The 27,928-nt window shown below is 42.1% G+C and overlaps 1 protein-coding gene across 1 annotated transcript in view; it reads right to left on the bottom strand.

Moving 5' to 3' along the window:
* Window positions 1–7,846: 7,846 nt before the first annotated feature.
* Window positions 7,847–27,928, bottom strand: part of CD68 (CD68 molecule) — a 39,085-nt gene continuing 19,003 nt past the window's right edge. Inside the window, exons 5-6 of the mRNA XM_075206158.1 lie at window positions 14,219–14,383; window positions 7,847–8,532 (exon numbers count right to left, since the gene is read on the bottom strand). Coding sequence (XP_075062259.1) covers window positions 8,393–8,532; window positions 14,219–14,383 — 305 coding nt within the window. The 3' untranslated portion in view covers window positions 7,847–8,392. The remainder of the gene's footprint in view (window positions 8,533–14,218; window positions 14,384–27,928) is intronic.

Here is a 27,928-nt window from a genome sequence, read left to right as displayed (position 1 = left end):
GCCCTGTAGACACGGATGTGGAGCTAGGGGCTGCGGCAGGGCACGGCGTGAGGAAAAGGCGGGAAACCCATGCAGGGCCCGCCCCCTGCCGCGAGGACAGCATGTCGTTACCAGGGCAACGGCGGAGAGAGAAGAAGAGGCGGGAAAGCGCCCTGACAGGAATGTGTGATGGCGGCAGACAGCTCAGTGCCCAGGGATTGGAGGATACAGAGGAGAGGGGGAAATGGCAGTGGGACAGAGAAGACCTTCTGGAAGGGACAAGTTATAACACAGGAAGATGGAGGCCACCTCATGGAGGGGTGCAGTGGTCCTGGGGGGACGATGTCCCCTCACCCGTAGACATTGATACACCCAGCGCTACCCGCCGGACATGAGGAAGAACCCACGGGCAGAGGATATTAACGGGAAGCCAAGTAATATGGAGGAAAGTTTCAGAGACTCACAACAAAACCAGGCGGAGAGTCAGAATTATACGAAGAAGAGATGCCGGATGTGGACGTTCGATCAGGGACATAGGAGCACAAAGCGGGCGGTAAGAACGTCCCATCGGAAACATTTCAGGAGCTTCTCCTAAAAAGCCAGCAAATTCCAGGAGCCGCAAGCGAGCGTCACTTCGGAAGTAATCTATGGAAGACTTTCGGCTCGGCTTCGGGCGACGAGGGTTCTCCCGACTTTCGAAATCGTGGCTCTGACGATAATCGGGTGCCGGATGACACAGGCCATATTGGAAAGATTGCACAAGTTGATCCTCAGACTCTTCCTGATCTGTGCGCAGGGACTGTTGCCCTTTGCTCCCTCTATTATATTCGCCTCCAGAAAGAGCGACAACTCAGGGAATTCGAACGTCGGAGAAGACTTTTTCTTTTCCGGCGTAGTAAAACGAGGGAGCGGCTGCGTTTTGCCGTTCTACTCACATCGCGAGCGTTGAGTAGTAGAGAAATGCCCACGACATCACCACCCAGGAAAGAATGGGAAGGGCAGGAGCGCCGGGTCTGGAGCAAAGTACGCTCCTCAGCCCTGTGGAATACAGTGATTGAGAAAACCTTCTCAAACTTTGACTGGACCGAGAGCTTTCGTATGACAAAATCAACATTTGACTACCTCTGTGACCAACTAAGACCGATCATACAAAGGATGGATACTAACATGCGTCGAGCCATCCCAGCAGAAGTCAGATTGGCCATGACACTGTGGCGCTTAGGGTCCTCGTGTGAATACCGTACTATTGAGAAAATCTTTGGGGTCTCACGATCCACTATATGTAAGATTGTCCGTGATGTGTGCGAGGCAGTGGTCTCCATTCTTACCCCCAAGTTCATTTCTGTCCCACAAGGAGATGTTCTCATAGATACACTTAAGGGTTTTGAACAGCGCTATGGTATACCGCAGTTGGCTGGGTTGATTGGAGCTTTCCATGTTGCTATACGTGCTCCAAATGAATATACTGGACAGTATTACAATACCAAAGGTTGGCATTCTGTGGTTCTCCAGGCTGTGGTGGACTCTGACTATTGTTTCTGGGACTTGAACATTGGCTGCCCTGGAAACTTGTCTAACTCTCAGGTTTTGTTGACTTCAGAGCTTTATGAGTGGGGTACAGAAGGAACCTTGTTTCCCAGCATTACCAGGTTTGTGGATGGAGTGGAGATACCCATCCATTTAATGGGACCACGTTCATATCCCCTACTCCCATGGCTTATCACGCCTTTTGCAGAAGGGTCATGTCCAGAATCTACAGAACTAAATAAGAACTTTTCTTCTGCTCTGAGTGGGACACATGTAGCTTTTGGACGTCTAAAGAGCCGTTGGCGTTGCTTGTTAAAGCGCAATGACACTGACCTCTCTTTCTTGCCAACTTTGATTGCTGCTTGCTGCACACTCCACAATATCTGTGAGTGCCGTAGAGATCCATTTGAAGACCATTGGTTACAAGAAACTGCTGATGAAGCATTGGAGCAGCCCAGTGAATCGGAGGAGGATGAGTTGGGAGCAGAGGGAATGTCAGAGGAGATTCGATATGCTCTTGTAAATACTCTACATGCGCACAATAGTGGATATTAGGGAGAAGTCAGCACTTGCCGATACGCCATCATGCATCATTTTGCAGCATGTTCAGATTCTTTGTTTGTTTTCGTATATATCCAAACACTCTTTATGTTTTATTCTTTTTTGATGGAACATTATGCTGAATAATTACTTATTTTAAAAAATGTTCTTTGTAAGTAAAATAAGGTTACTGCCACGTCTCAGGGATGCTTTGTTGAAAAGCCACATAAGCATCTTCTAGTTTTTAATGATACATTTGAACAGTTTCATAGTCTGGACTTATATGGGAAGCAAAGTGCAAACCACCACACATATTAAAGCAGCAATCCCATGGAAAAAAATCAGGTGTGTGTTGTTTTTTTTAAACATAAATCACTGTGGCAGGCTTAAAAAAAGGTTTATGTCTCCATGGCAACCACAGTCAAATGGCTTTGGAATCCCTCTCTGAGCTGTGTCTGCACTGTGATTTGTCATCCCATGACTTACCGAGATCTGTGAACCTGTCTGTGTAGCAGACTGACTTCTGGCAGCCATTTTTTTTTTACCAATCAGAGGTTTTGAAAATAATATAATGATTTGTAGGAGGATAGCTAAGAAAAGATGCATGCTTATATGGTACTTAACTTGCTATTTAATGGAAAAAACTGGGATTGCTGTTTTAAAAAACATTTGTAGATACATTATGTTCTTTACAAACATATGTTTATGTGCCTTACTGAATATTGTTAGAGAAATATATTAAAGAATTTCCCCTGAAGTACATGTTGTATTTTCTTCCCCTTTATACTCCGCACACTTTTATCTTGGCATAAAAGATTTTTTTTTGTAGTAGGGGTGTAGCCTGAACCATTATTGATCCATCAATGGTTTGCTGGGATATGATTGCTGGGATAAAGAGGTTCAGCCTATATAATATAATTATACACAAAATAATAGAGAGATAATTATGTTCTGTCATGAGAATATGTTGCAAACGTGTACAAAATGTCATATTGGGTATACTGAGAAGGCAGAAGCATCTAAAGGAAAGCATATGCATTAATCTTTTTACATGTACCATGAATTACGCCGAACAAGAGACCCTGTCATTTTATCTTTGTATTCTCTTTCTGACTACCATACATACATACATATATATTTCTATGTTTCTGCAATTGTAAAGATAAAAATTTGTCCACCACCCATGGTTCTCCACAGCTTAACCCCATGAGTTTGCATTTTACTATTGCTTATGAAACTAAGGGGGGTATTCAATTGTTAGCGTTAACGCTCTCAAACGAGCACTCAAAAAATCTTAGCGTTAATACGGTAATTACTCGCAGAATTTCAGCTGCGGCGAGCTGAAATTCCGCGAGTAAACTACCGTATTAACGCTTTTCGCGCGCAATATTACCGTATAAACGGTAATATTTTTTGAGCGCTCGTTTTTTAGCGTTATCGCTAACAATTGAATACCCCCCTAAATGTTACATTTTGGGTGGAGTTCTTGTTTAATGTTCTACAATGAAAGCTCATATATGCCCTCTTGTCATATGAGTAGCCTTTTTGTGGGTGTTAAATATAACTCATTGTACACATGGTACTTCCATTTTGATTTCCCACATAGTATTTTTTTTACTATTTACATTGTGATAGAAATTACTGGACTTTCTAATTTTCAGATAAATTATTTTATTAAGTATTTTCAGGATTCAAGGTTAAAGTACATTTTGTCATATAGTTAGCAATTTCACTAAACAAAAAAGTGGGGATTGTGAAGGAGGATAAAAGCAGAATAGAAGAACGCTTTGGGTTCGCCAAATGAGTAAATCAAGACAATTTCATGCAAAATGAGTTAATTGACCCTTTAATTAGCCCATTTACTCCATATTGAATGAAATTTGTCTGTTCAGCCATTTAGAATGAAGTGAGAGTTTGTGTAATGTTCTTATATTAACCCCCTGTAGAAGTAATTTCCAGCTTTGTTTTGACTTTCATGCTTTGCTAAATTGTTGATTAATCCAGGCCGAACCGTGCTGGTGTTTGATCAGATATCTGGGATGTGTTTTTCAGATCTTACACTTCTGATCAACATAACTGTATTTGTCATTGTTGCTGCTATTTTATGGATCTCCAGATGCCTTAATAAAGGTGTATGATTAATTTATATGGAAGTCCCGTTATGAGGACTGTGGTGCTTGTATGTGTTTGCAGCAACACTATTTTTGTTTGATGTGGGAGTTTGACGGACCGGGGCACAATGTTTCCTGTCAGCTGATAGATGCAGACGAAGCAGAATTTAGGATTTACTGCCTAGCCAGACATTCCACCGCAGCTTTGTTAAAATATAGTATTACCACCCTCCTGCATTACAGACAGCTGAAGCACATCCCACATACTTAGGTCAGTATCTTGATGGGATTCAATACACGTAAAACATTAATAATGCTGTAGTTTGAGCTAATTTGACATCACTGACTAACATGAGTCAATCAATCTACAGTGGATTTCTGCAAAGCTGCCAGTCATTCAGGGTATAAAAGTGTAAACCCGCATTACAGATGCTCTTGTGACATCATGCACTCACTTGTGCACAAAAGCAGCATTGGTTTTATGAGAGCATATGAATTTGAGGACCAAGAACATGGGGGTGAAAAAATTTGCATGGTCCTAAGGGGGGAGTTGAGCAGATCAGGAGTATTGTTGAATATGGATTAGACACATGTATGGTCCAACTTCTGCACCAACATGCAAAAAAAGATAACATTTTGCAGGATGAGCTTATCTAAAAGTGATAAATAGGTATAATAAAGACAGTTCCCTTGCTCTCATTATCTAAGCTAAACCGAGCAGTATTTTAGGAGAAAAACTGAAAAGTGTGAATTAATAAAAGTGTTTGTAAGTCTGATATAAAATTAATGTTTTTATTCTCCCACCATCCATGTTTTCAGGTGTACCAGCGTGGCTAGGCGCAGATTTTATATTGGCAGTTCCAAGGACCAGCCAATGAGCAAGAAACACACTATACGGACAAGTAGGTGCAAATAATGGATCAGTGCCAATCTGCATTGTTTATGGTTCATGGCTATCTGTTCTGTGTGTAAATCAATCACTCTACATGAGGCACTTCTGCAATGCAATCTGCCAGCTAGTCAGAGAGGCACTGAATTTCTAGTATAGCAACCTGCTACAGAGGAGTGGAGGAACAGCATAGTATATGTATTACATATAAACCCTCCTGGTATTTAATGCATACTACAGCTCAGTGATATGCAACTTTTCAAGTATATTAATGGCAGATACTGGTTTAACTGGCTGTACAGGTATTTGAAAGGAATGTGTTCACAGTAGAGTTCTTAATAAACCAGACAATTTACTGTGCCATTACAGTCTATGGCTGATACTTTACTTGCCATCAGCCAAATAAGTAACACGGCCGCTTAAATTTAAGTAAGTACAGGTACCCTAGCTTGAGTACAGTGACTGGTACCTGTTCTCTGGATGATACAGGGTGTGGTGCCATCTTGTCTGTGTCTGGACGACAGCCATCCACTCTTCTTCAGTTGCACCTGCTGCTTCCTTAGTAATGTTGCATAGTCCTATTATGGATGTAAGGACTTGTAATCTGGTACCTGCTGCTAGAGGTAGTTGAGCTAAGGAAGTTAGTCCTTGCAGGTCCAGCTCTGGATGCTGCTTGGGTGTTACCTTTTTTTATTATTATTCAGTTTTATTTATAGGGCACTACAAAGTATCCGTAGTGCCGTACAAGGACAAACAATGGCACAGTACAAATAACAGTAAGCACTTTAACTCTGGGAGCTCAACGCACAGCTAGAGAAAGAGAGAGAGGGTGGGGGATAGTCAGTACAGGCTGGTAACTTTAGTGGAGGATGACAGGTTAAGAGCCACTGAGAGGAACAGAGAAAAGCAAGAGGAATCGAAGGGCAGAAGGTCCGAGAGGAGGTGAGCTGAGTAGCTGGAGAGCAAAGTTAAAAGTGGTGGAAACAGGAGGTAGGAGAGCCCTGCTCAAAGGAGCATACAATCTAAAGGGAGGGGAAGACAGACAGATCCGCAAGGGTGAGACGGAGAAATGGAGACAGAGTCGAGCAGGGGGGAAGAGAGGGAGAGGTAGCCGACAGGTGGGAGGTTAGGCAGGTGACTGGAAGAATTTAAGAAAAGGTGGGTTTTTAATGTTTGAAAGAGGACAGATTAGGGGATGTTCTGATGGTGCATGTTCTAATGAAGGGGGGTTGCGCGGGAGAAGTCTTGGATACATGCATGAGAAGAGGTAATCAGAGGGGAAGAGAGGCAACGATCAATGGACGTTCGCAGTGGGCGGGATGGAGCGTGAATAGAGATGAGGTTGGAGATGTAGGGAGCTGTGGAGTTGGCGAGGGCCTTGTAAGTCAGAGTGAGAAGCTTGAAAAGGATACTGTAGGGGAAGGGGAGCCAGTGGAGGGTTTGGTAGAGGGAGGAGACAGAAGTGCAACGGCGAGAAAGGAAGATGAGCCTAGCAGCAGCATTGAGTACAGATCGAAGAGGAGCGAGATAAGAGAGGGGGAGGCCAATAAGGAGAAGGTTGCAGTAGTCCAAGCGGGAGATAATCAGAGAGTGGATGTGAGATTTGGTGGCATCCTGGGAGAGGAAGGGCCAAATGCGTGCACTTGATCTCTGCCAGTTCCCTCCTAAGGTCCCTCCGCCACTTTCAGGTGTACTTTCTCCCAGGTCACTACTGCCCTCGTCATCTCCCCTTGCATCACTATAGGGGGGAATCTCAATGCATTTTCTTGACATTAAACCCTGAGCTTTGACCCCGGCAGCCTAATACTGCAGTATTCAACAGCTAACACTTTAATCCATATCCGGGCTGTCCTGTTTTGAGCCTAGCGTCCTTGGTCACTGCATTCCTACTACCCAACCGTCCTAATCAAAAGCAAGCAGTGAGGAGGAACTAGCCAGTCACCAGCAAAGAGTGGCTACAGCAGCAAAAGTACACTCAGAAGCCCAGGTGCTGGTGAAGTAGCCTGGTGGTGGCAACGACTGTTCTTCAAGTAGAGTGGTGGCCAAGCAGCACAAGTAGGATTGGTCAGTAACGACACTAAGAGAATTCTTAACCTGTAATCTCCGACATGGTGGCAAAGTAAGCCCATCTTATCACAACCCAATCATGTCTACTTCTCGTGTATTTATAAAATATGGATTTTGGCTAAATCCGGGTTTGACATGCATGCGCAAAAGAGGTCTTCCTTCTAATGTGACTTTGTCATGTTAGATTACGGTCTTCGCTCTTCTAAGCTTGACTTAAGAGTTAGTGGAGTATGTCCTTTTATATATTCATAGACAAGAAAATTACAGCAATTACATTGTTGTCTGAATGCTGCAACTGGTATTTTCTCCAGGTACACCTACACTTGTCCGACAGCCCTGGTGGGTGGATAGCTTAAGTGGTACTGAATATTGGCTATGTAAGTGTTCTCCTTGTACACTGATAATTATCTCTCGCAAACCGTTTCCTGTAAGTGATCCTGATCCTGTTTTGCAATCTCTGTTATGAAATACACCACACATCATTCCATACAGGAAGCTAAAGGTTGGGGTCAAGAATAACTGCTGAACACAGCAGTTATTCAGGATTTTACTTGTGTAGACCTTCCAACCCTGTGGGGGAAGAAAGCACATGACTTTGACCTAATATGAAATAAGAAAGAATATTTATCCATCCATAATTAATAACATAGTGGAGATGTATGAATTTTCTTCCGATGGACCAAGGTACTCTGGTTGCATACAGTTCATTTTATGCAAAGTAACCAAGTATATATAATTTTCATTAATAATTTATTTTCTTTCAAAATAACAGCATAGCAGTACAGCGAGAACCCTTTAAATTGTAGCAGTTCACAATGAAGTTTTTAGTTTCAATATACAAATTACCTTTTTTGAGAGTGTTTTATATTGCTTAAAAAAAATAGTAGTATCTAGCGTTAGTGATTTTGGAGGTTGAAATAAAATTAAACATTTCCTTTAACAGGTATCAAGTCAAAGGTGAGAACATAATGTCATAGCATTGTGAGAGGAACATGCATTGGTTTTAATGGAACTAATGAAATACTGAAGTATGTGCTATGGACAGTGTGTTATCGTTTATAATGCCTCATCTTTCTGCAACTGTATAAGCTGGAAGCAACAGAAATATTAGCTGTTAAAGAGATTTAAATTTATTACAAATCATTAATTATATTACCTTAATACCTTCAAATATATAATGTACTTATCAAGTAACGCTGCACAAAGACCACGCAGAAGACAATGTGTTTTATTCATTATGGGCAGCAGATTTATGTCATTTTTGTGTTGCTGGACAGTTTCATAGCGTTTGGTAGCCTCTGTGCTTCTGACGACGGGCGATAACGTAAGCAATAACTACGATCAAGACCAGCACCAGAAGGATGACCCCAATGACGATTGGTACGGTCATATTACGCGGGCTTTCGTTACACTTCAGCTCTGTGAAGAGAGGAGAAGAATGACATTTTGTAAAGCGTTTTGTATTGTGCGGATGACAAAATACAATTTAATCCAGAAAATCTATAGTAGCACGTGAAACTGAATAGTGAAAACCTCAACGTATCTAAAAACATTCTCTTGCTATTATTTTCCGATCTGAGGTATCTTGGAATCTGCTTTCAGAGCAAGAGCACCAATATTTGGGTAGGCCTTTGTCAACCAGCACTCAGTGACTGAAATAAGCACTATATGTATTATATGTAAAGATTAATTACTATGTCAGACGCCGTCCCCGCTGATTCCCTGTCAGACGGGGAACGGACGTCTGATCCCCCCGTCGGCTGCCGCGGACTTCCGGATAGCGGGCGCATGCGCCCTGGCCTCAGTCCCGTTGCTAGGCAACGGGACGCTGCTTCAGTTTCCGCCTCCGCTCTCCACCAATCACATCAGTTTGGACTCTATTTAAACCTGCCTCTGGCGCCATTAGGGTGCCAGAGTAACAGGTTCACCACCAGTGTTCCTGGCCTCCTTATTCTCCATACTCCTGAGTATTCTGATTCCTGATTACCTGTTGTGACCCCGGCTTGGCGACCATTCTACTCTTCTGTGTGACCCATTCTGTACTGTGTCTTCGGCTTGGCGACTATTCCTTTGGATTACCCTCTGTACCTGATATACCTGATTTCGGTGACCCGGAATCGTCTGACCTCTCTACGCTACACTGGTAACTGGCTAATAGGACCGCGACCTGCGTGCTCTCTGCTGCGAAGTCCAAACCTCCTTGCGGGGGTCCCTGGTGAACACCAGGGGTACGTTAGACTCCGCGCCTGTTTGACCAGTGGCACCAATACCGGTTAGTGTCTTATTATCTTCAGCCTCATAGGCCTACAGCGTGACATACTAACTGCAAAATATACCTGTGTGCAATGCATCTTTATATACACAATTATCAATTTCTGGCTCTTGCAACTGACCCCTGAACGCACTCTGTGGGCCTGATTAAGAGTGCACTACAAGTGTAAGTGTAACTTGCAGGTGACAGTGTTGCAAGTAAGGGTGCGTGTCACACATCGGGATCTTAGCTGAACTTACAGTGTCCGCCGCTGTCATATCACGGCTATCCAGGTCCATCCTGGTCACCTGCAGCATTCCTGTCCAGCAGATATTCATTTGGAAGCAAACACATACTGTCTGTTCTGCTGCATGAGCGCGGCCATCTTGGATGCAGTCAGGTGATCATTGCAGACCAATCATATTCAGCAGCTGTGACCACATGAACTATTCAACCAATAGCTCTTTAGAGCCAGGGGCGGGCTGGGCAGGGGGGGCATCGGCTGCCCGGGCCGCTCAGAATTTTAGCTGTTAGGGCTGGCCGGCATGTGTTACTCTCTCTTCCGGGGCGGCGGTAAACCGGCAATAAATGTGATTGGGCCGCCTGTGCGCCCCCCGGGCTGACATCTGCCAGCCCGCACCTGTTTGGAGCACCCTATTTAATCCTGCTGCTGAGATCTGGTCATTGCCAGAACAACACACTTCTCTCCTGATGATAGTTCTTGGCTCCAGCTTCCAGTTCCTGCATTGGTCCTGATTACCCCACATGTACAAACTGATCAACTTTCTGTGAACCTCCTGCATTACCAACTAATCATCACTTTGCAAGTACCCTGCATCTTCAAGTGCACAGCTTTCTACAAATACCTGCAGTCATAAAGTGCATATCTTTCTACATGTTTCCTGCATTACCCGGAGTTCATCACTCTGCGAGTACACTGCACTTCCAAGCTGCTCGTACTCCACATTCATCAAGAGCACTTACCTCAGTAAGAACTGCACTGTCTAGTGTTTATTCTGCAGCACCTGGGATTTTACCGGTGTGACAGGATGGACCTCCTATGTCACCCTGTTGTGTCACCAACGTCCCCTTACTTTCTCCCAAATGCGCCCTTTAACCGCAGTAGGAGGGGCATGCTGCTGCCACCACTAGGCTCCTTCACAGACACCTAGAACCGTGTCCTTCTGGGTAACGCTCACTGTTGTATGGCCGTAGACTCCATGTCAGGCTAGACGTGAGAATCAGGCTCACCTGTAGATATTGGTGCAGCTAGTTCAGGAGGCGCGGAGTCTAACGTGCCCCAGGTCTTCGCCAGAGACCCCTGTAAGGAAGTTTGGGCTTCGCGGTAGCGACACGCAGGTCGCAGCCCTCCTGGGTAGCCACCAATGAGATGTGAGAGAGGTCAAACAATCCGGGTCAGAGCCGTGCAGGAATACAGAACCAAGGGAGCAGGCAAACACAGAGTCAGGATTGCAGGAGTCAAGCCGGGAGATCCACTGTGAGCCAAAAGGGTATTCCAGAAGCAAGGTCAACAATCACGAGCCAAAAGTAGTCAGGATGCTAGGAAGTACAGAAGCTAGAGACAAGATGGACCTTGATACTCTGGCCCAGAATGGGGCCAGAGTGTCTCTTAAATAAGTGTGAGAGAGCTGTCATTGGTGGCAGGGAGAACAGCGATCAGCTGATGCTGACCGCTGCCAGGAAGACGTGCCCCGTTGCCTAGCAACGGAGATGCGGGACTGCGCAGGCGCCAGCAGCTGCCGCGCAGGAACCAAATGCGTCCCGTTGCTAGGCAGCGGAACGAGACTGCTTAGAAGAGAAAGGCGCCCATTCCCGGTACTTCCTGGATGTGCGGGGACAGTGCCTGACACTCCCATACTGCGCTGAATGTTATTTACAGTCCTATAGATGAGCAGAGAGTTCATCAAGGCCTCCTCCAGCCAGACCCAAGGATCCCGAATCAGATAAAGACCTACAGATGACCGTGACAGTATGTGTATGTATGCTGTATTCAGAGAAGTTGTGTTCAGGTCTGCCTGACAACAGACACCCCTGAGACACTTCCAAACATGTACAAAAACCTTTTATTTTATATGTTACAAAGCACCATTAAATTTGAATAACCTACCGAATATAGTGAAACAACTTCTCAGTTTGCATTTTTTATCTTTCCTACAACGCTTGGCAAATTTTAATCTATGGTCGAGCAACTACTGCAGTCTCACTAAGCATCTGCAAATGATCCACAAACCTCAAATTACAAGCAGTTTGGTGGTTCGGGTTTTCGTCATCATCATCATCATCAATCCTTACTTACACCTGATCCTGACCATCCGCAAATAAAACCGCATTTTCAGCTGTATCTATGACCCAGAATTTGAAGACAATTGCTCGAACATAGGTTTACCGTACATTGCCTACATTACAACACCCCTTCCCTCTCCCGTCACTCCTCTTTAGACATCAGAAGTTGAAAGTGGCCAAAAAGTTGCAGGAATGAATATCCGCAGTTGCGTACGTTAACTTTGTGAGTATGCACACTGGACAAACGAACAGATACTGTACACAAACGGGGGTACATCTCACTCTGAATCGGGCACTGTGTGTCCTATTGCTGGAAATATGGATGGTTGAAAGCGTAAATCCATCACTTCTCACCACTTTACCGGCATTCATTTCAACTTTCCAGGTTTTCTCCTAAAATACAGCTCAATTTAGCCCTACTTATGACTTGAATAAATATTGTGGGAGCGTGATCTGGACGTTACTACTAGATACACTTTGTGTTTAAACATTGTTATTACATTGGTCAAATTATACCTAGAAACACTCGTTCTTGTATGAAGTGAGCCATGCGCGAACAGGTGTCCTACTGAAAGTACAGACAAAATCCTGGTGTCCACCACACTCCACAGGGATATTTAAACTAAACATTGGTCTCTCCCCTAAATGGGCCTTCTCAACCTCTTGGATCTCATAATAGTCATAAATTAAATTGTATTTTTGCTTGTGGGTGCAGAAACTAGAGGCATTCAGGCCTCTACCCACCTAGCCCACATTCAGCAAAGTCATCACCCCATTCTCCGTCCATCAGAAGATCTAAAATTGCGCACCCCACAGAAACCACCATCTTTGAATACAAATCCATCTATGAAAACGGGGACATTCGTGCAAAAATAGGCCCAAGACATCACAAAAAGGCATTTGCGCTTCAGCCTGGCACTTTTACTCTTTTGTAATTTTTTTTTTACTGTGTTGAGCACTTCTTGTTGCCTGTATTTTGCCAAAGATTAATGAATATTGGCAATTGCCATCAAAATTGCAATTTTTGCCCCATTTACAATGTTATATTCATGGAAAGCCTCCAAATATCATTGAATGCATGAGTGGGGGTGTCAGTCGTTGCCTAACATTTCTTTCACATTGGCTCATCTTCTGGTCAGTAAAATACCATAGTAGCAGGGGGTATAGCTGCTATGTGTCCCGCAGAGGAGGAACCACCTCTACTATCAGTGCCCCACGTGGGTTTTTTTCACCTTTGGAGGTCCTGAACCACATGCCTACTTATGCCTCTGCTCGGTATAAATCCACCTTTCCTAGTCTTATCCAGAGTATCATCACTCCACTATCCATCATCGCTACTTCTCCACAAGCTCTGCATTATTGCTAATCTTCCCATCTATAATCCTCCACTGTGGATGGGACTAATTCTGTACAGGATATAAAACCCATATCCTACTCCAAATGTACTATTGTACAGACCATCATATTTCACAGGATTCCAGTAGCCACTGTGATGTTACTGGGATTCAGTAACTGGAGTCATGTATGTGACGAGGGTTTTTATGTGCCCTATATTTGCTGTTCCTCATTTTCCGCAGTGAATGGACTGTGGACAGGATAATGGGGAACCTTTTAATTCCCCAGTTATTGGTTAAGGAGAGGTGGTTATCGGGCATGTTTACATAAACCTCCCAGGACCCTCTCTCCTTTAGATAGACAAATTATGTTTCCCTATTCTATATATAAACGATGTCATGTCTACAGTAAGTCTGTGATTGTGCATTGTAACGAGTCTCAGAAAGAGTTGTGTCCACCTGAAAGGAGCACTAAGCGCTATCTCTTGCCATGGCAGACACCGGGGCTATACAACCAGAGAGCCAGCCAGACTCAACCAGAAACGCTGGTCAGTCTGGGGCTTGGAAACTTGCAGAGAGCACCGTCATCAACAATGATTAGACTCCTTTGTTGAGATCCATTATGGGAACCTGTTATCTCAAGACTTCTTGGAGTCCCCAGGAGATAAGAGCCACCGACAGCGGAGTCAGAAGAGGGATCACCTACACTGTACCCAGAGAGAACAGGCATGGCAACCAGAGAGAGAATAAAAAGCCATGCCAAGAGACCAGCAGAAACATTCAGCAGTGAATGTCATGGAGGGCTGAATCCAAGACTGGCTAGGTCCTAATGGACTTTCCAGAAGCGGAGACTACAGGGAAGGACTGTCAGAAGCAGCGATCTTCTTCCTTAGTCGCGTGGAGGTGGGTGCCCAACGAAAGCATGGAAACATTATAGCAGGACCACGGCCTTGCCGTGTGTCCGTAGCGGATACAGCAGGGAAAGGCTTCAGAGGCCGGTTCTTGTGTTGTTTCCCTGAATGTTATTTGTACAAATGTTACAGTATGATTGCTGACCCTTTCTTTAAAATTGCTGTAGTCTTGCTGGTTAGCTCTTGGTATACTCTCCTCCAGTTGGTGTGGGCAAATAGCCTGTGGGCACCTCAGTATTGTGACAGTGTATATGGTTACAACACTTGCAATTTATTCAAATTGTGATTATACAGAGATTTCTCACCTCGACCATAGTTTCCACCTTCCAGTTTAAAGGCCTGAGCCTTGACATCCATAGCCACAAAGTTTACTTTGGGGGTCACCTCTACGTCCACATTTTCACACGAAAAAGAACGTCCAAGTGGAGTAACCATGGCTTTCAGGCTTGTATTACTGAATTGTTCAGAAACTGTTAAGCAGAATGGTGCATTTAGATACGACACAGTGCAAAGAATGCTGGGGATTAGTACACTGAGCACAGAAAGGACTAGCACACAAGAAATAATACTGGCTAGGATTAATAAATAAGTATACAGTCCTGAGTATGGCTGGGATTAGAATATAATGATATAGTCCTAGGTATAGCTAGGGTTAGTAGATGAAGATACGGTACTCAGTATGGCTAGGATTAGTACATAAGGATACAGTGCTGAGCATGACTAGGATTAGTAGATGAGGATACAGTACTGAGTATGACTAGGATTAGTAGATGAGGATACAGTACTGAGTATGACTAGGATTATAAAATGAGGATACAGTGCTGGGTATAACTAGGATTAGTAGATGAGGATACAGTGCTGGGTATAACTAGGATTAGTAGATGTGGATACAGTACTGAGTATGACTAGGATTATAAAATGAGGATACAGTGCTGGATATGGCTAGAATTAGTAGATGAGGATACAGTACTGAGTATGACTAGGATTAGTAGATGAGGATACAGTGCTGAGTATGACTAGGATTAGTAGATGAGGATACAGTACTGAGTATGACTAGGATTAGTAGATGTGGATACAGTACTGAGTATGACTAGGATTAGTAGATGAGGATACAGTACTGAGTATGGCTAGGATTAGTAGATGAGGATACAGTGCTGGGTATGACTAGGATTAGTAGATGAGGATACAGTACTGAGTATGACTAGGATTAGTAGATGAGGATACAGTACTGGGTATGACTAGGATTAGTAGATGAGGATACAGTGCTGGGTATGGCTAGGATTAGTAGATGAGGATACAGTACTGAGTATAACTAGGATTAGTAGATGTGGATACAGTACTGAGTATGACTAGGATTAGTAGATGAGGATACAGTACTGAGTATGGCTAGGATTAGTAGATGAGGATACAGTACTGAGTATAACTAGGATTAGTAGATGAGGATACAGTACTGGGTATGACTAGGATTAGTAGATGAGGATACAGTACTGAGTATGGCTAGGATTAGTAGATGAGGATACAGTGCTGGGTATGACTAGGATTAGTAGATGAGGATACAGTACTGAGTATGACTAGGATTAGTAGATGAGGATACAGTGCTGAGTATGACTAGGATTAGTAGATGAGGATACAGTACTGGGTATGACTAGGATTAGTAGATGAGGATACAGTACTGAGTATGACTAGGATTAGTAGATGAGGATACAGTACTGAGTATGACTAGGATTAGTAGATGAGGATACAGTACTGGGTATGACTAGGATTAGTAGATGAGGATACAGTACTGAGTATGGCTAGGATTAGTAGATGAGGATACAGTACTGAGTATGACTAGGATTAGTAGATGAGGATACAGTACTGAGTATGGCTAGGATTAGTAGATGAGGATACAGTACTGGGTATGACTAGGATTAGTAGATGAGGATACAGTACTGAGTATGACTAGGATTAGTAGATGAGGATACAGTACTGAGTATGACTAGGATTAGTAGATGAGGATACAGTACTGAGTATGACTAGGATTAGTACATGAGGATACAGTACTGAGTATGATTAGGATTAGTAGATGAGGATACAATGCTGGGTATGACTAGGATTAGTAGATGAGGATACAGTAATGGGTATGACTAGGATTAGTAGATGAGGATACAGTGCTGGGTATGACTAGGATTAGTAGATGAGGATACAGTACTGAGTATGACTAGGATTAGTAGATGAGGATACAGTGCTGAGTATGACTAGGATTATAAAATGAGGATACAGTGCTGGGTATGGCTAGGATTAGTAGATGAGGATACAGTACTGAGTATGGCTAGGATTAGTAGATGAGGATACAGTGCTGGGTATGATTAGGATTAGTAGATGAGGATACAGTACTGAGTATAACTAGGATTAGTAGATGTGGATACAGTGCTGGGTATGACTAGGATTAGTAGATGAGGATACAGTACTGAGTATGACTAGGATTATAAAATGAGGATACAGTACTGGGTATGACTAGGATTAGTAGATGAGGATACAGTGCTGAGTATAACTAGGATTATAAAATGAGGATACAGTACTGAGTATGGCTAGGATTAGTAGATGAGGATACAGTACTGAGTATGGCTAGGATTAGTAGATGAGGATACAGTACTGAGTATGGCTAGGATTAGTAGATGAGGATACAGTGCTGGGTATGGCTAGGATTAGTAGATGAGGATACAGTGCTGGGTATGACTAGGATTAGTAGATGAGGATACAGTACTGGGTATAACTAGGATTAGTAGATGAGGATACAGTACTGGGTATGATTAGGATTAGTAGATGAGGATACAGTACTGAGTATGACTAGGATTATAAAATGAGGATACAGTGCTGAGTATGGCTAGGATTAGTAGATGAGGATACAGTACTGAGTATGGCTAGGATTAGTAGATGAGGATACAGTACTGAGTATGGCTAGGATTAGTAGATGAGGATACAGTACTGAGTATGGCTAGGATTAGTAGATGAGGATACAGTGCTGGGTATGACTAGGATTAGTAGATGAGGATACAGTACTGGGTATGACTAGGATTAGTAGATGTGGATACAGTGCTGGGTATGACTAGGATTAGTAGATGAGGATACAGTGCTGAGTATGACTAGGATTAGTAGATGAGGATACAGTGCTGAGTATGACTAGGATTAGTAGATGAGGATACAGTACTGAGTATAGCTAGGATTAGTAGATGAGGATACAGTACTGAGTATGACTAGGATTAGTAGATGAGGATACAGTGCTGAGTATGGCTAGGATTAGTAGATGAGGATACAGTACTGAGTATGACTAGGATTAGTAGATGAGGATACAGTGCTGAGTATGACTAGGATTAGTAGATGAGGATACAGTGCTGAGTATGACTAGGATTAGTAGATGAGGATACAGTACTGAGTATGACTAGGATTAGTAGATGAGGATACAGTACTGGGTATGATTAGGATTAGTAGATGAGGATACAGTGCTGAGTATGACTAGGATTAGTAGATAAGGATACAGTGCTGGGTATGGCTAGGATTAGTAGATGAGGATACAGTACTGGGTATGACTAGGATTAGTAGATGTGGATACAGTACTGAGTATGACTAGGATTAGTACATGAGGATACAGTACTGAGTATGACTAGGATTAGTAGATGAGGATACAGTGCTGGGTATGACTAGGATTAGTAGATGAGGATACAGTACTGAGTATGACTAGGATTAGTAGATGAGGATACAGTACTGAGTATGACTAGGATTAGTAGATGAGGATACAGTACTGGGTATGATTAGGATTAGTAGATGAGGATACAGTACTGAGTATGGCTAGGATTAGTAGATGAGGATACAGTGCTGGGTATAACTAGGATTAGTAGATGAGGATACAGTACTGGGTATGACTAGGATTAGTAGATGAGGATACAGTACTGGGTATAACTAGGATTAGTAGATGAGGATACAGTACTGAGTATGACTAGGATTAGTAGATGAGGATACAGTACTGAGTATGACTAGGATTAGTAGATGAGGATACAGTGCTGGGTATGACTAGGATTAGTAGATGAGGATACAGTGCTGAGTATGACTAGGATTAGTAGATGAGGATACAGTACTGAGTATGACTAGGATTAGTACATGAGGATACAGTACTGAGTATGGCTAGGATTAGTAGATGAGGATACAGTGCTGAGTATGACTAGGATTAGTAGATGAGGATACAGTACTGAGTATGGCTAGGATTAGTAGATGAGGATACAGTGCTGGGTATAACTAGGATTAGTAGATGAGGATACAGTACTGAGTATGACTAGGATTAGTAGATGAGGATACAGTGCTGAGTATGGCTAGGATTAGTAGATGAGGATACAGTACTAAGTATGGCTAGGATTAGTAGATGAGGATACAGTGCTGAGTATGACTAGGATTAGTAGATGAGGATACAGTACTGAGTATGACTAGGATTAGTAGATGAGGATACAGTGCTGGGTATGACTAGGATTAGTACATGAGGATACAGTACTGAGTATGACTAGGATTAGTAGATGAGGATACAGTGCTGGGTATGGCTAGGATTAGTAGATGAGGATACAGTACTGAGTATGGCTAGGATTAGTAGATGAGGATACAGTGCTGAGTATGACTAGGATTAGTAGATGAGGATACAGTGCTGAGTATGATTAGGATTAGTAGATGAGGATACAGTACTGAGTATGACTAGGATTAGTAGATGAGGATACAGTGCTGAGTATGACTAGGATTAGTAGATGAGGATACAGTGCTGAGTATGACTAGGATTAGTAGATGAGGATACAGTACTGAGTATGACTAGGATTAGTAGATGAGGATACAGTGCTGGGTATGACTAGGATTAGTAGATGTGGATACAGTGCTGGGTATAACTAGGATTAGTAGATGAGGATACAGTGCTGGGTATGACTAGGATTAGTAGATGAGGATACAGTGCTGGGTATGACTAGGATTAGTAGATGTGGATACAGTGCTGGGTATAACTAGGATTAGTAGATGAGGATACAGTGCTGAGTATGATTAGGATTAGTAGATGAGGATACAGTGCTGAGTATGACTAGGATTAGTAGATGAGGATACAGTGCTGAGTATGACTAGGATTAGTAGATGAGGATACAGTACTGAGTATGACTAGGATTAGTAGATGAGGATACAGTACTGAGTATGACTAGGATTAGTAGATGAAGATACAGTACTGAGTATGACTAGGATTAGTACATGAGGATACAGTACTGAGTATGACTAGGATTAGTAGATGAGGATACAGTGCTGGGTATGGCTAGGATTAGTAGATGAGGATACAGTACTGAGTATGGCTAGGATTAGTAGATGAGGATACAGTGCTGAGTATGACTAGGATTAGTAGATGAGGATACAGTGCTGAGTATGATTAGGATTAGTAGATGAGGATACAGTACTGAGTATGGTTAGGATTAGTAGATGAGGATACAGTGCTGGGTATGACTAGGATTAGTAGATGAGGATACAGTACTGGGTATGACTAGGATTAGTAGATGAGGATACAGTGCTGAGTATGACTAGGATTAGTAGATGAGGATACAGTGCTGAGTATGACTAGGATTAGTAGATGAGGATACAGTACTGAGTATGGCTAGGATTAGTAGATGAGGATACAGTACTGAGTATGGCTAGGATTAGTAGATGAGGATACAGTGCTGAGTATGACTAGGATTAGTAGATGAGGATACAGTGCTGAGTATGATTAGGATTAGTAGATGAGGATACAGTACTGAGTATGGTTAGGATTAGTAGATGAGGATACAGTGCTGGGTATGACTAGGATTAGTAGATGAGGATACAGTACTGGGTATGACTAGGATTAGTAGATGAGGATACAGTGCTGAGTATGACTAGGATTAGTAGATGAGGATACAGTGCTGAGTATGACTAGGATTAGTAGATGAGGATACAGTACTGAGTATGACTAGGATTAGTAGATGAGGATACAGTACTGAGTATGACTAGGATTAGTAGATGAGGATACAGTACTGAGTATGACTAGGATTAGTAGATGAGGATACAGTGCTGAGTATGACTAGGATTAGTAGATGAGGATACAGTGCTGAGTATGACTAGGATTAGTAGATGAGGATACAGTGCTGAGTATGACTAGGATTAGTAGATGAGGATACAGTACTGAGTATGACTAGGATTAGTAGATGAGGATACAGTGCTGGGTATGACTAGGATTAGTAGATGTGGATACAGTGCTGAGTATGACTAGGATTAGTACATGAGGATACAGTGCTGGGTATGACTAGGATTAGTACATGAGGATACAGTACTGAGTATGACTAGGATTAGTAGATGAGGATACAGTGCTGGGTATGGCTAGGATTAGTAGATGAGGATACAGTACTGAGTATGGCTAGGATTAGTAGATGAGGATACAGTGCTGAGTATGACTAGGATTAGTAGATGAGGATACAGTGCTGAGTATGATTAGGATTAGTAGATGAGGATACAGTACTGAGTATGGTTAGGATTAGTAGATGAGGATACAGTGCTGGGTATGACTAGGATTAGTAGATGAGGATACAGTACTGGGTATGACTAGGATTAGTAGATGAGGATACAGTGCTGAGTATGACTAGGATTAGTAGATGAGGATACAGTGCTGAGTATGACTAGGATTAGTAGATGAGGATACAGTACTGAGTATGACTAGGATTAGTAGATGAGGATACAGTACTGAGTATGACTAGGATTAGTAGATGAGGATACAGTACTGAGTATGACTAGGATTAGTAGATGAGGATACAGTGCTGAGTATGACTAGGATTAGTAGATGAGGATACAGTACTGAGTATGACTAGGATTAGTAGATGAGGATACAGTACTGAGTATGACTAGGATTAGTAGATGAGGATACAGTGCTGGGTATGACTAGGATTAGGAGATGAGGATACAGTACTGAGTATGGCTAGGATTAGTAGATGTGGATACAGTGCTGGGTATGACTAGGATTAGTAGATGAGGATACAGTGCTGGGTATAACTAGGATTAGTAGATGAGGATACAGTACTGAGTATGACTAGGATTAGTAGATGAGGATACAGTACTGAGTATAACTAGGATTAGTAGATGAGGATACAGTACTGAGTATAACTAGGATTAGTAGATGAGGATACAGTACTGAGTATGACTAGGATTAGTAGATGAGGATACAGTACTGAGTATGACTAGGATTAGTAGATGAGGATACAGTACTGAGTATGGCTAGGATTAGTAGATGTGGATACAGTGCTGGGTATGACTAGGATTAGTAGATGAGGATACAGTGCTGAGTATGACTAGGATTAGTAGATGAGGATACAGTGCTGAGTATGACTAGGATTAGTAGATGAGGATACAGTACTGAGTATAGCTAGGATTAGTAGATGAGGATACAGTGCTGAGTATGGCTAGGATTAGTAGATGTGGATACAGTACTGAGTATGACTAGGATTAGTAGATGTGGATACAGTACTGAGTATGACTAGGATTAGTAGATGAGGATACAGTACTGAGTATGACTAGGATTAGTAGATGTGGATACAGTGCTGGGTATGGCTAGGATTAGTAGATGTGGATACAGTGCTGGGTATGGCTAGGATTAGTAGATGTGGATACAGTACTAAGTATGACTAGGATTAGTAGATGAGGATACAGTGCTGGGTATAACTAGGATTAGTAGATGAGGATACAGTACTGAGTATGGCTAGGATTAGTAGATGAGGATACAGTGCTGAGTATGACTAGGATTAGTAGATGAGGATACAGTACTGAGTATAGCTAGGATTAGTAGATGAGGATACAGTGCTGAGTATGGCTAGGATTAGTAGATGTGGATACAGTACTGAGTATGACTAGGATTAGTAGATGTGGATACAGTACTGAGTATGACTAGGATTAGTAGATGAGGATACAGTACTGAGTATGACTAGGATTAGTAGATGAGGATACAGTACTGAGTATGACTAGGATTAGTAGATGAGGATACAGTACTAAGTATGGCTAGGATTAGTAGATGAGGATACAGTACTGAGTATGACTAGGATTAGTAGATGAGGATACAGTACTGAGTATGACTAGGATTAGTAGATGAGGATACAGTACTAAGTATGGCTAGGATTAGTAGATGAGGATACAGTGCTGGGTATGACTAGGATTAGTAGATGAGGATACAGTACTGAGTATGACTAGGATTAGTAGATGAGGATACAGTACTGAGTATGATTAGGATTAGTAGATGAGGATACAGTACTGGGTATAACTAGGATTAGTAGATGAGGATACAGTACTGAGTATGACTAGGATTAGTAGATGAGGATACAGTACTGAGTATGACTAGGATTAGTAGATGAGGATACAGTACTGAGTATGACTAGGATTAGTAGATGAGGATACAGTACTGGGTATAACTAGGATTAGTAGATGAGGATACAGTACTGAGTATGACTAGGATTAGTAGATGAGGATACAGTACTGAGTATAGCTAGGATTAGTAGATGAGGATACAGTGCTGGGTATGACTAGGATTAGTAGATGTGGATACAGTACTGAGTATGACTAGGATTAGTAGATGTGGATACAGTACTGAGTATGACAAGGATTAGTAGATGAGGATACAGTACTGAGTATGACTAGGATTAGTAGATGAGGATACAGTACTGGGTATAACTAGGATTAGTAGATGAGGATACAGTACTGAGTATGACTAGGATTAGTAGATGAGGATACAGTGCTGGGTATGACTAGGATTAGTAGATGAGGATACAGTACTGAGTATGACTAGGATTAGTAGATGAGGATACAGTGCTGAGTATGGCTAGGATTAGTAGATGAGGATACAGTACTGAGTATGACTAGGATTAGTAGATGAGGATACAGTGCTGGGTATGACTAGGATTAGTAGATGAGGATACAGTGCTGAGTATGACTAGGATTAGTAGATGAGGATACAGTACTGAGTATGACTAGGATTAGTACATGAGGATACAGTACTAAGTATGGCTAGGATTAGTAGATGAGGATACAGTGCTGAGTATGACTAGGATTAGTAGATGAGGATACAGTGCTGAGTATGACTAGGATTAGTAGATGAGGATACAGTACTGAGTATGACTAGGATTAGTAGATGAGGATACAGTGCTGAGTATGACTAGGATTAGTAGATGAGGATACAGTACTGAGTATGGCTAGGATTAGTAGATGAGGATACAGTACTGAGTATGGCTAGGATTAGTAGATGAGGATACAGTACTGAGTATGACTAGGATTAGTAGATGAGGATACAGTGCTGAGTATGACTAGGATTAGTAGATGAGGATACAGTACTGAGTATGACTAGGATTAGTAGATGAGGATACAGTGCTGAGTATGACTAGGATTAGTAGATGAGGATACAGTACTGAGTATGACTAGGATTAGTAGATGAGGATACAGTGCTGGGTATGACTAGGATTAGTAGATGTGGATACAGTACTGAGTATGACTAGGATTAGTAGATGTGGATACAGTGCTGAGTATGACTAGGATTAGTAGATGTGGATACAGTACTCAGTATGACTAGGATTAGTAGATGAGGATACAGTGCTGAGTATGGCTAGGATTAGTAGATGAGGATACAGTACTGAGTATGATTAGGATTAGTAGATGAGGATACAGTGCTGAGTATGACTAGTATTATAAAATGAGGATACAGTACTGAGTATGGCTAGGATTAGTAGATGAGGATACAGTGCTGGGTATGGCTAGGATTAGTAGATGAGGATACAGTACTGAGTATGGCTAGGATTAGTAGATGAGGATACAGTGCTGAGTATGGCTAGGATTAGTAGATGAGGATACAGTACTGAGTATGATTAGGATTAGTAGATGAGGATACAGTGCTGAGTATGACTAGGATTAGTAGATGAGGATACAGTACTGAGTATGGCTAGGATTAGTAGATGAGGATACAGTACTGGGTATGATTAGGATTAGTAGATGAGGATACAGTGCTGGGTATGACTAGGATTATAAAATGAGGATACAGTACTGAGTATGGCTAGGATTAGTAGATGAGGATACAGTGCTGGGTATGGCTAGGATTAGTAGATGAGGATACAGTACTGAGTATGGCTAGGATTAGTAGATGAGGATACAGTACTGAGTATGGCTAGGATTAGTAGATGAGGATACAGTGCTGGGTAGGACTAGGATTAGTAGATAAGGATACAGTACTGGGTATGACTAGGATTAGTAGATGAGGATACAGTACTGGGTATAACTAGGATTAGTAGATGAGGATACAGTGCTGGGTATGGCTAGGATTAGTAGATGAGGATACAGTACTGAGTATGACTAGGATTAGTAGATGAGGATACAGTACTGAGTATGGCTAGGATTAGTAGATGAGGATACAGTACTGAGTATGATTAGGATTAGTAGATGAGGATACAGTGCTGGGTAGGACTAGGATTAGTAGCTGAGGATACAGTGCTGGGTAGGACTAGGATTAGTAGATGAGGATACAGTGCTGAGTATGACTAGGATTAGTAGATGAGGATACAGTGCTGAGTATGGCTAGGATTAGTAGATGAGGATACAGTGCTGAGTATGGCTAGGATTAGTAGATGAGGATACAGTGCTGAGTATGACTAGGATTAGTAGATGAGGATACAGTGCTGAGTATGGCTAGGATTAGTAGATGAGGATACAGTGCTGGGTATAACTAGGATTAGTAGATGAGGATACAGTACTGGGTATAATTAGGATTAGTAGATGAGGATACAGTACTGGGTATGACTAGGATTAGTAGATGAGGATACAGTACTGAGTATGGCTAGGATTAGTAGATGAGGATACAGTGCTGGGTATGACTAGGATTAGTAGATGAGGATACAGTGCTGAGTATGACTAGGATTAGTAGATGAGGATACAGTACTGGGTATGACTAGGATTAGTAGATGAGGATACAGTGATGGGTATGACTAGGATTAGTAGATGAGGATACAGTACTGAGTATGACTAGGATTAGTAGATGAGGATACAGTACTGGGTATGACTAGGATTAGTAGATGTGGATACAGTGCTGGGTATGACTAGGATTAGTAGATGAGGATACAGTACTGAGTATAGCTAGGATTAGTAGATGAGGATACAGTGCTGGGTATGACTAGGATTAGTAGATGAGGATACAGTGATGGGTATGACTAGGATTAGTAGATGAGGATACAGTACTGAGTATGACTAGGATTAGTAGATGAGGATACAGTACTGGGTATGACTAGGATTAGTAGATGTGGATACAGTGCTGGGTATGACTAGGATTAGTAGATGAGGATACAGTACTGAGTATGACTAGGATTAGTAGATGAGGATACAGTACTGAGTATGACTAGGATTAGTAGATGAGGATACAGTACTGAGTATGGCTAGGATTAGTAGATGAGGATACAGTGCTGGGTATAACTAGGATTAGTAGATGTGGATACAGTGCTGGGTATGACTAGGATTAGTAGATGAGGATACAGTACTGAGTATGACTAGGATTAGTACATGAGGATACAGTACTGAGTATGGCTAGGATTAGTAGATGAGGATACAGTACTGAGTATGGCTAGGATTAGTAGATGAGGATACAGTACTGAGTATGGCTAGGATTAGTAGATGAGGATACAGTGCTGGGTATGACTAGGATTAGTAGATGAGGATACAGTGCTGGGTATGACTAGGATTAGTAGATGTGGATACAGTGCTGGGTATGACTAGGATTAGTAGATGAGGATACAGTGCTGAGTATGACTAGGATTAGTAGATGAGGATACAGTACTGAGTATGACTAGGATTAGTAGATGAGGATACAGTGCTGAGTATGGCTAGGATTAGTAGATGAGGATACAGTACTGAGTATGACTAGGATTAGTAGATGAGGATACAGTGCTGGGTATGACTAGGATTAGTAGATGAGGATACAATGCTGAGTATGACTAGGATTAGTAGATGAGGATACAGTACTGAGTATGACTAGGATTAGTAGATGAGGATACAGTACTGAGTATAGCTAGGATTAGTAGATGAGGATACAGTGCTGGGTATGACTAGGATTAGTAGATGAGGATACAGTACTGAGTATGACTAGGATTAGTACATGAGGATACAGTACTAAGTATGGCTAGGATTAGTAGATGAGGATACAGTACTGGGTATGACTAGGATTAGTAGATGAGGATACAGTACTGAGTATGACTAGGATTAGTAGATGAGGATACAGTACTGAGTATGACTAGGATTAGTAGATGAGGATACAGTACTGAGTATGACTAGGATTAGTAGATGAGGATACAGTGCTGAGTATGACTAGGATTAGTAGATGAGGATACAGTACTGGGTATGGCTAGGATTAGTAGATGAGGATACAGTGCTGGGTATGACTAGGATTAGTAGATGAGGATACAGTGCTGAGTATGACTAGGATTAGTAGATGAGGATACAGTACTGAGTATGACTAGGATTAGTAGATGAGGATACAGTGCTGGGTATGACTAGGATTAGTAGATGAGGATACAGTGCTGAGTATGACTAGGATTAGTAGATGAGGATACAGTACTGAGTATGACTAGGATTAGTAGATGAGGATACAGTACTGAGTATGGTTAGGATTAGTAGATGAGGATACAGTACTGAGTATGACTAGGATTAGTAGATGAGGATACAGTACTGAGTATGACTAGGATTAGTAGATGAGGATACAGTACTGAGTATGACTAGGATTAGTAGATGAGGATACAGTGCTGAGTATGACTAGGATTAGTAGATGAGGATACAGTACTGAGTATGACTAGGATTAGTAGATGAGGATACAGTACTGAGTATGACTAGGATTAGTAGATGAGGATACAGTACTGAGTATGACTAGGATTAGTAGATGAGGATACAGTGCTGAGTATGACTAGGATTAGTAGATGAGGATACAGTACTGGGTATGGCTAGGATTAGTAGATGAGGATACAGTACTGAGTATGACTAGGATTAGTACATGAGGATACAGTACTAAGTATGGCTAGGATTAGTAGATGAGGATACAGTGCTGAGTATGACTAGGATTAGTAGATGAGGATACAGTGCTGAGTATGACTAGGATTAGTAGATGAGGATACAGTACTGAGTATGACTAGGATTAGTAGATGAGGATACAGTACTGAGTATGGTTAGGATTAGTAGATGAGGATACAGTACTGAGTATGACTAGGATTAGTAGATGAGGATACAGTGCTGAGTATGACTAGGATTAGTAGATGAGGATACAGTACTGAGTATGACTAGGATTAGTAGATGAGGATACAGTGCTGAGTATGACTAGGATTAGTAGATGAGGATACAGTACTGAGTATGACTAGGATTAGTAGATGAGGATACAGTACTGAGTATGGTTAGGATTAGTAGATGAGGATACAGTGCTGGGTATGACTAGGATTAGTAGATGAGGATATAGTGCTGGGTATGACTAGGATTAGTAGATGAGGATACAGTACTGAGTATAGCTAGGATTAGTAGATGAGGATACAGTACTGAGTATGACTAGGATTAGTAGATGAGGATACAGTACTGAGTATGACTAGGATTAGTAGATGAGGATACAGTGCTGAGTATGACTAGGATTAGTAGATGAGGATACAGTGCTGAGTATGACTAGGATTAGTAGATGAGGATACAGTACTGAGTATAGCTAGGATTAGTAGATGAGGATACAGTACTGAGTATGACTAGGATTAGTAGATGAGGATACAGTGCTGAGTATGGCTAGGATTAGTAGATGAGGATACAGTACTGAGTATGACTAGGATTAGTAGATGAGGATACAGTACTGGGTATGACTAGGATTAGTAGATGAGGATACAGTGCTGGGTATGACTAGGATTAGTAGATGAGGATACAGTACTGAGTATGACTAGGATTAGTAGATGAGGATACAGTACTGGGTATGACTAGGATTAGTA

The sequence above is a fragment of the Mixophyes fleayi genome, chromosome 4, assembly GCF_038048845.1.
Source record: "Mixophyes fleayi isolate aMixFle1 chromosome 4, aMixFle1.hap1, whole genome shotgun sequence".
Classification (NCBI taxonomy): domain Eukaryota; kingdom Metazoa; phylum Chordata; class Amphibia; order Anura; family Limnodynastidae; genus Mixophyes; species Mixophyes fleayi.
The sequence above is the reverse complement of the archived record's forward strand: the minus strand, read 5'-3'. Positions and strand labels throughout refer to the sequence as shown.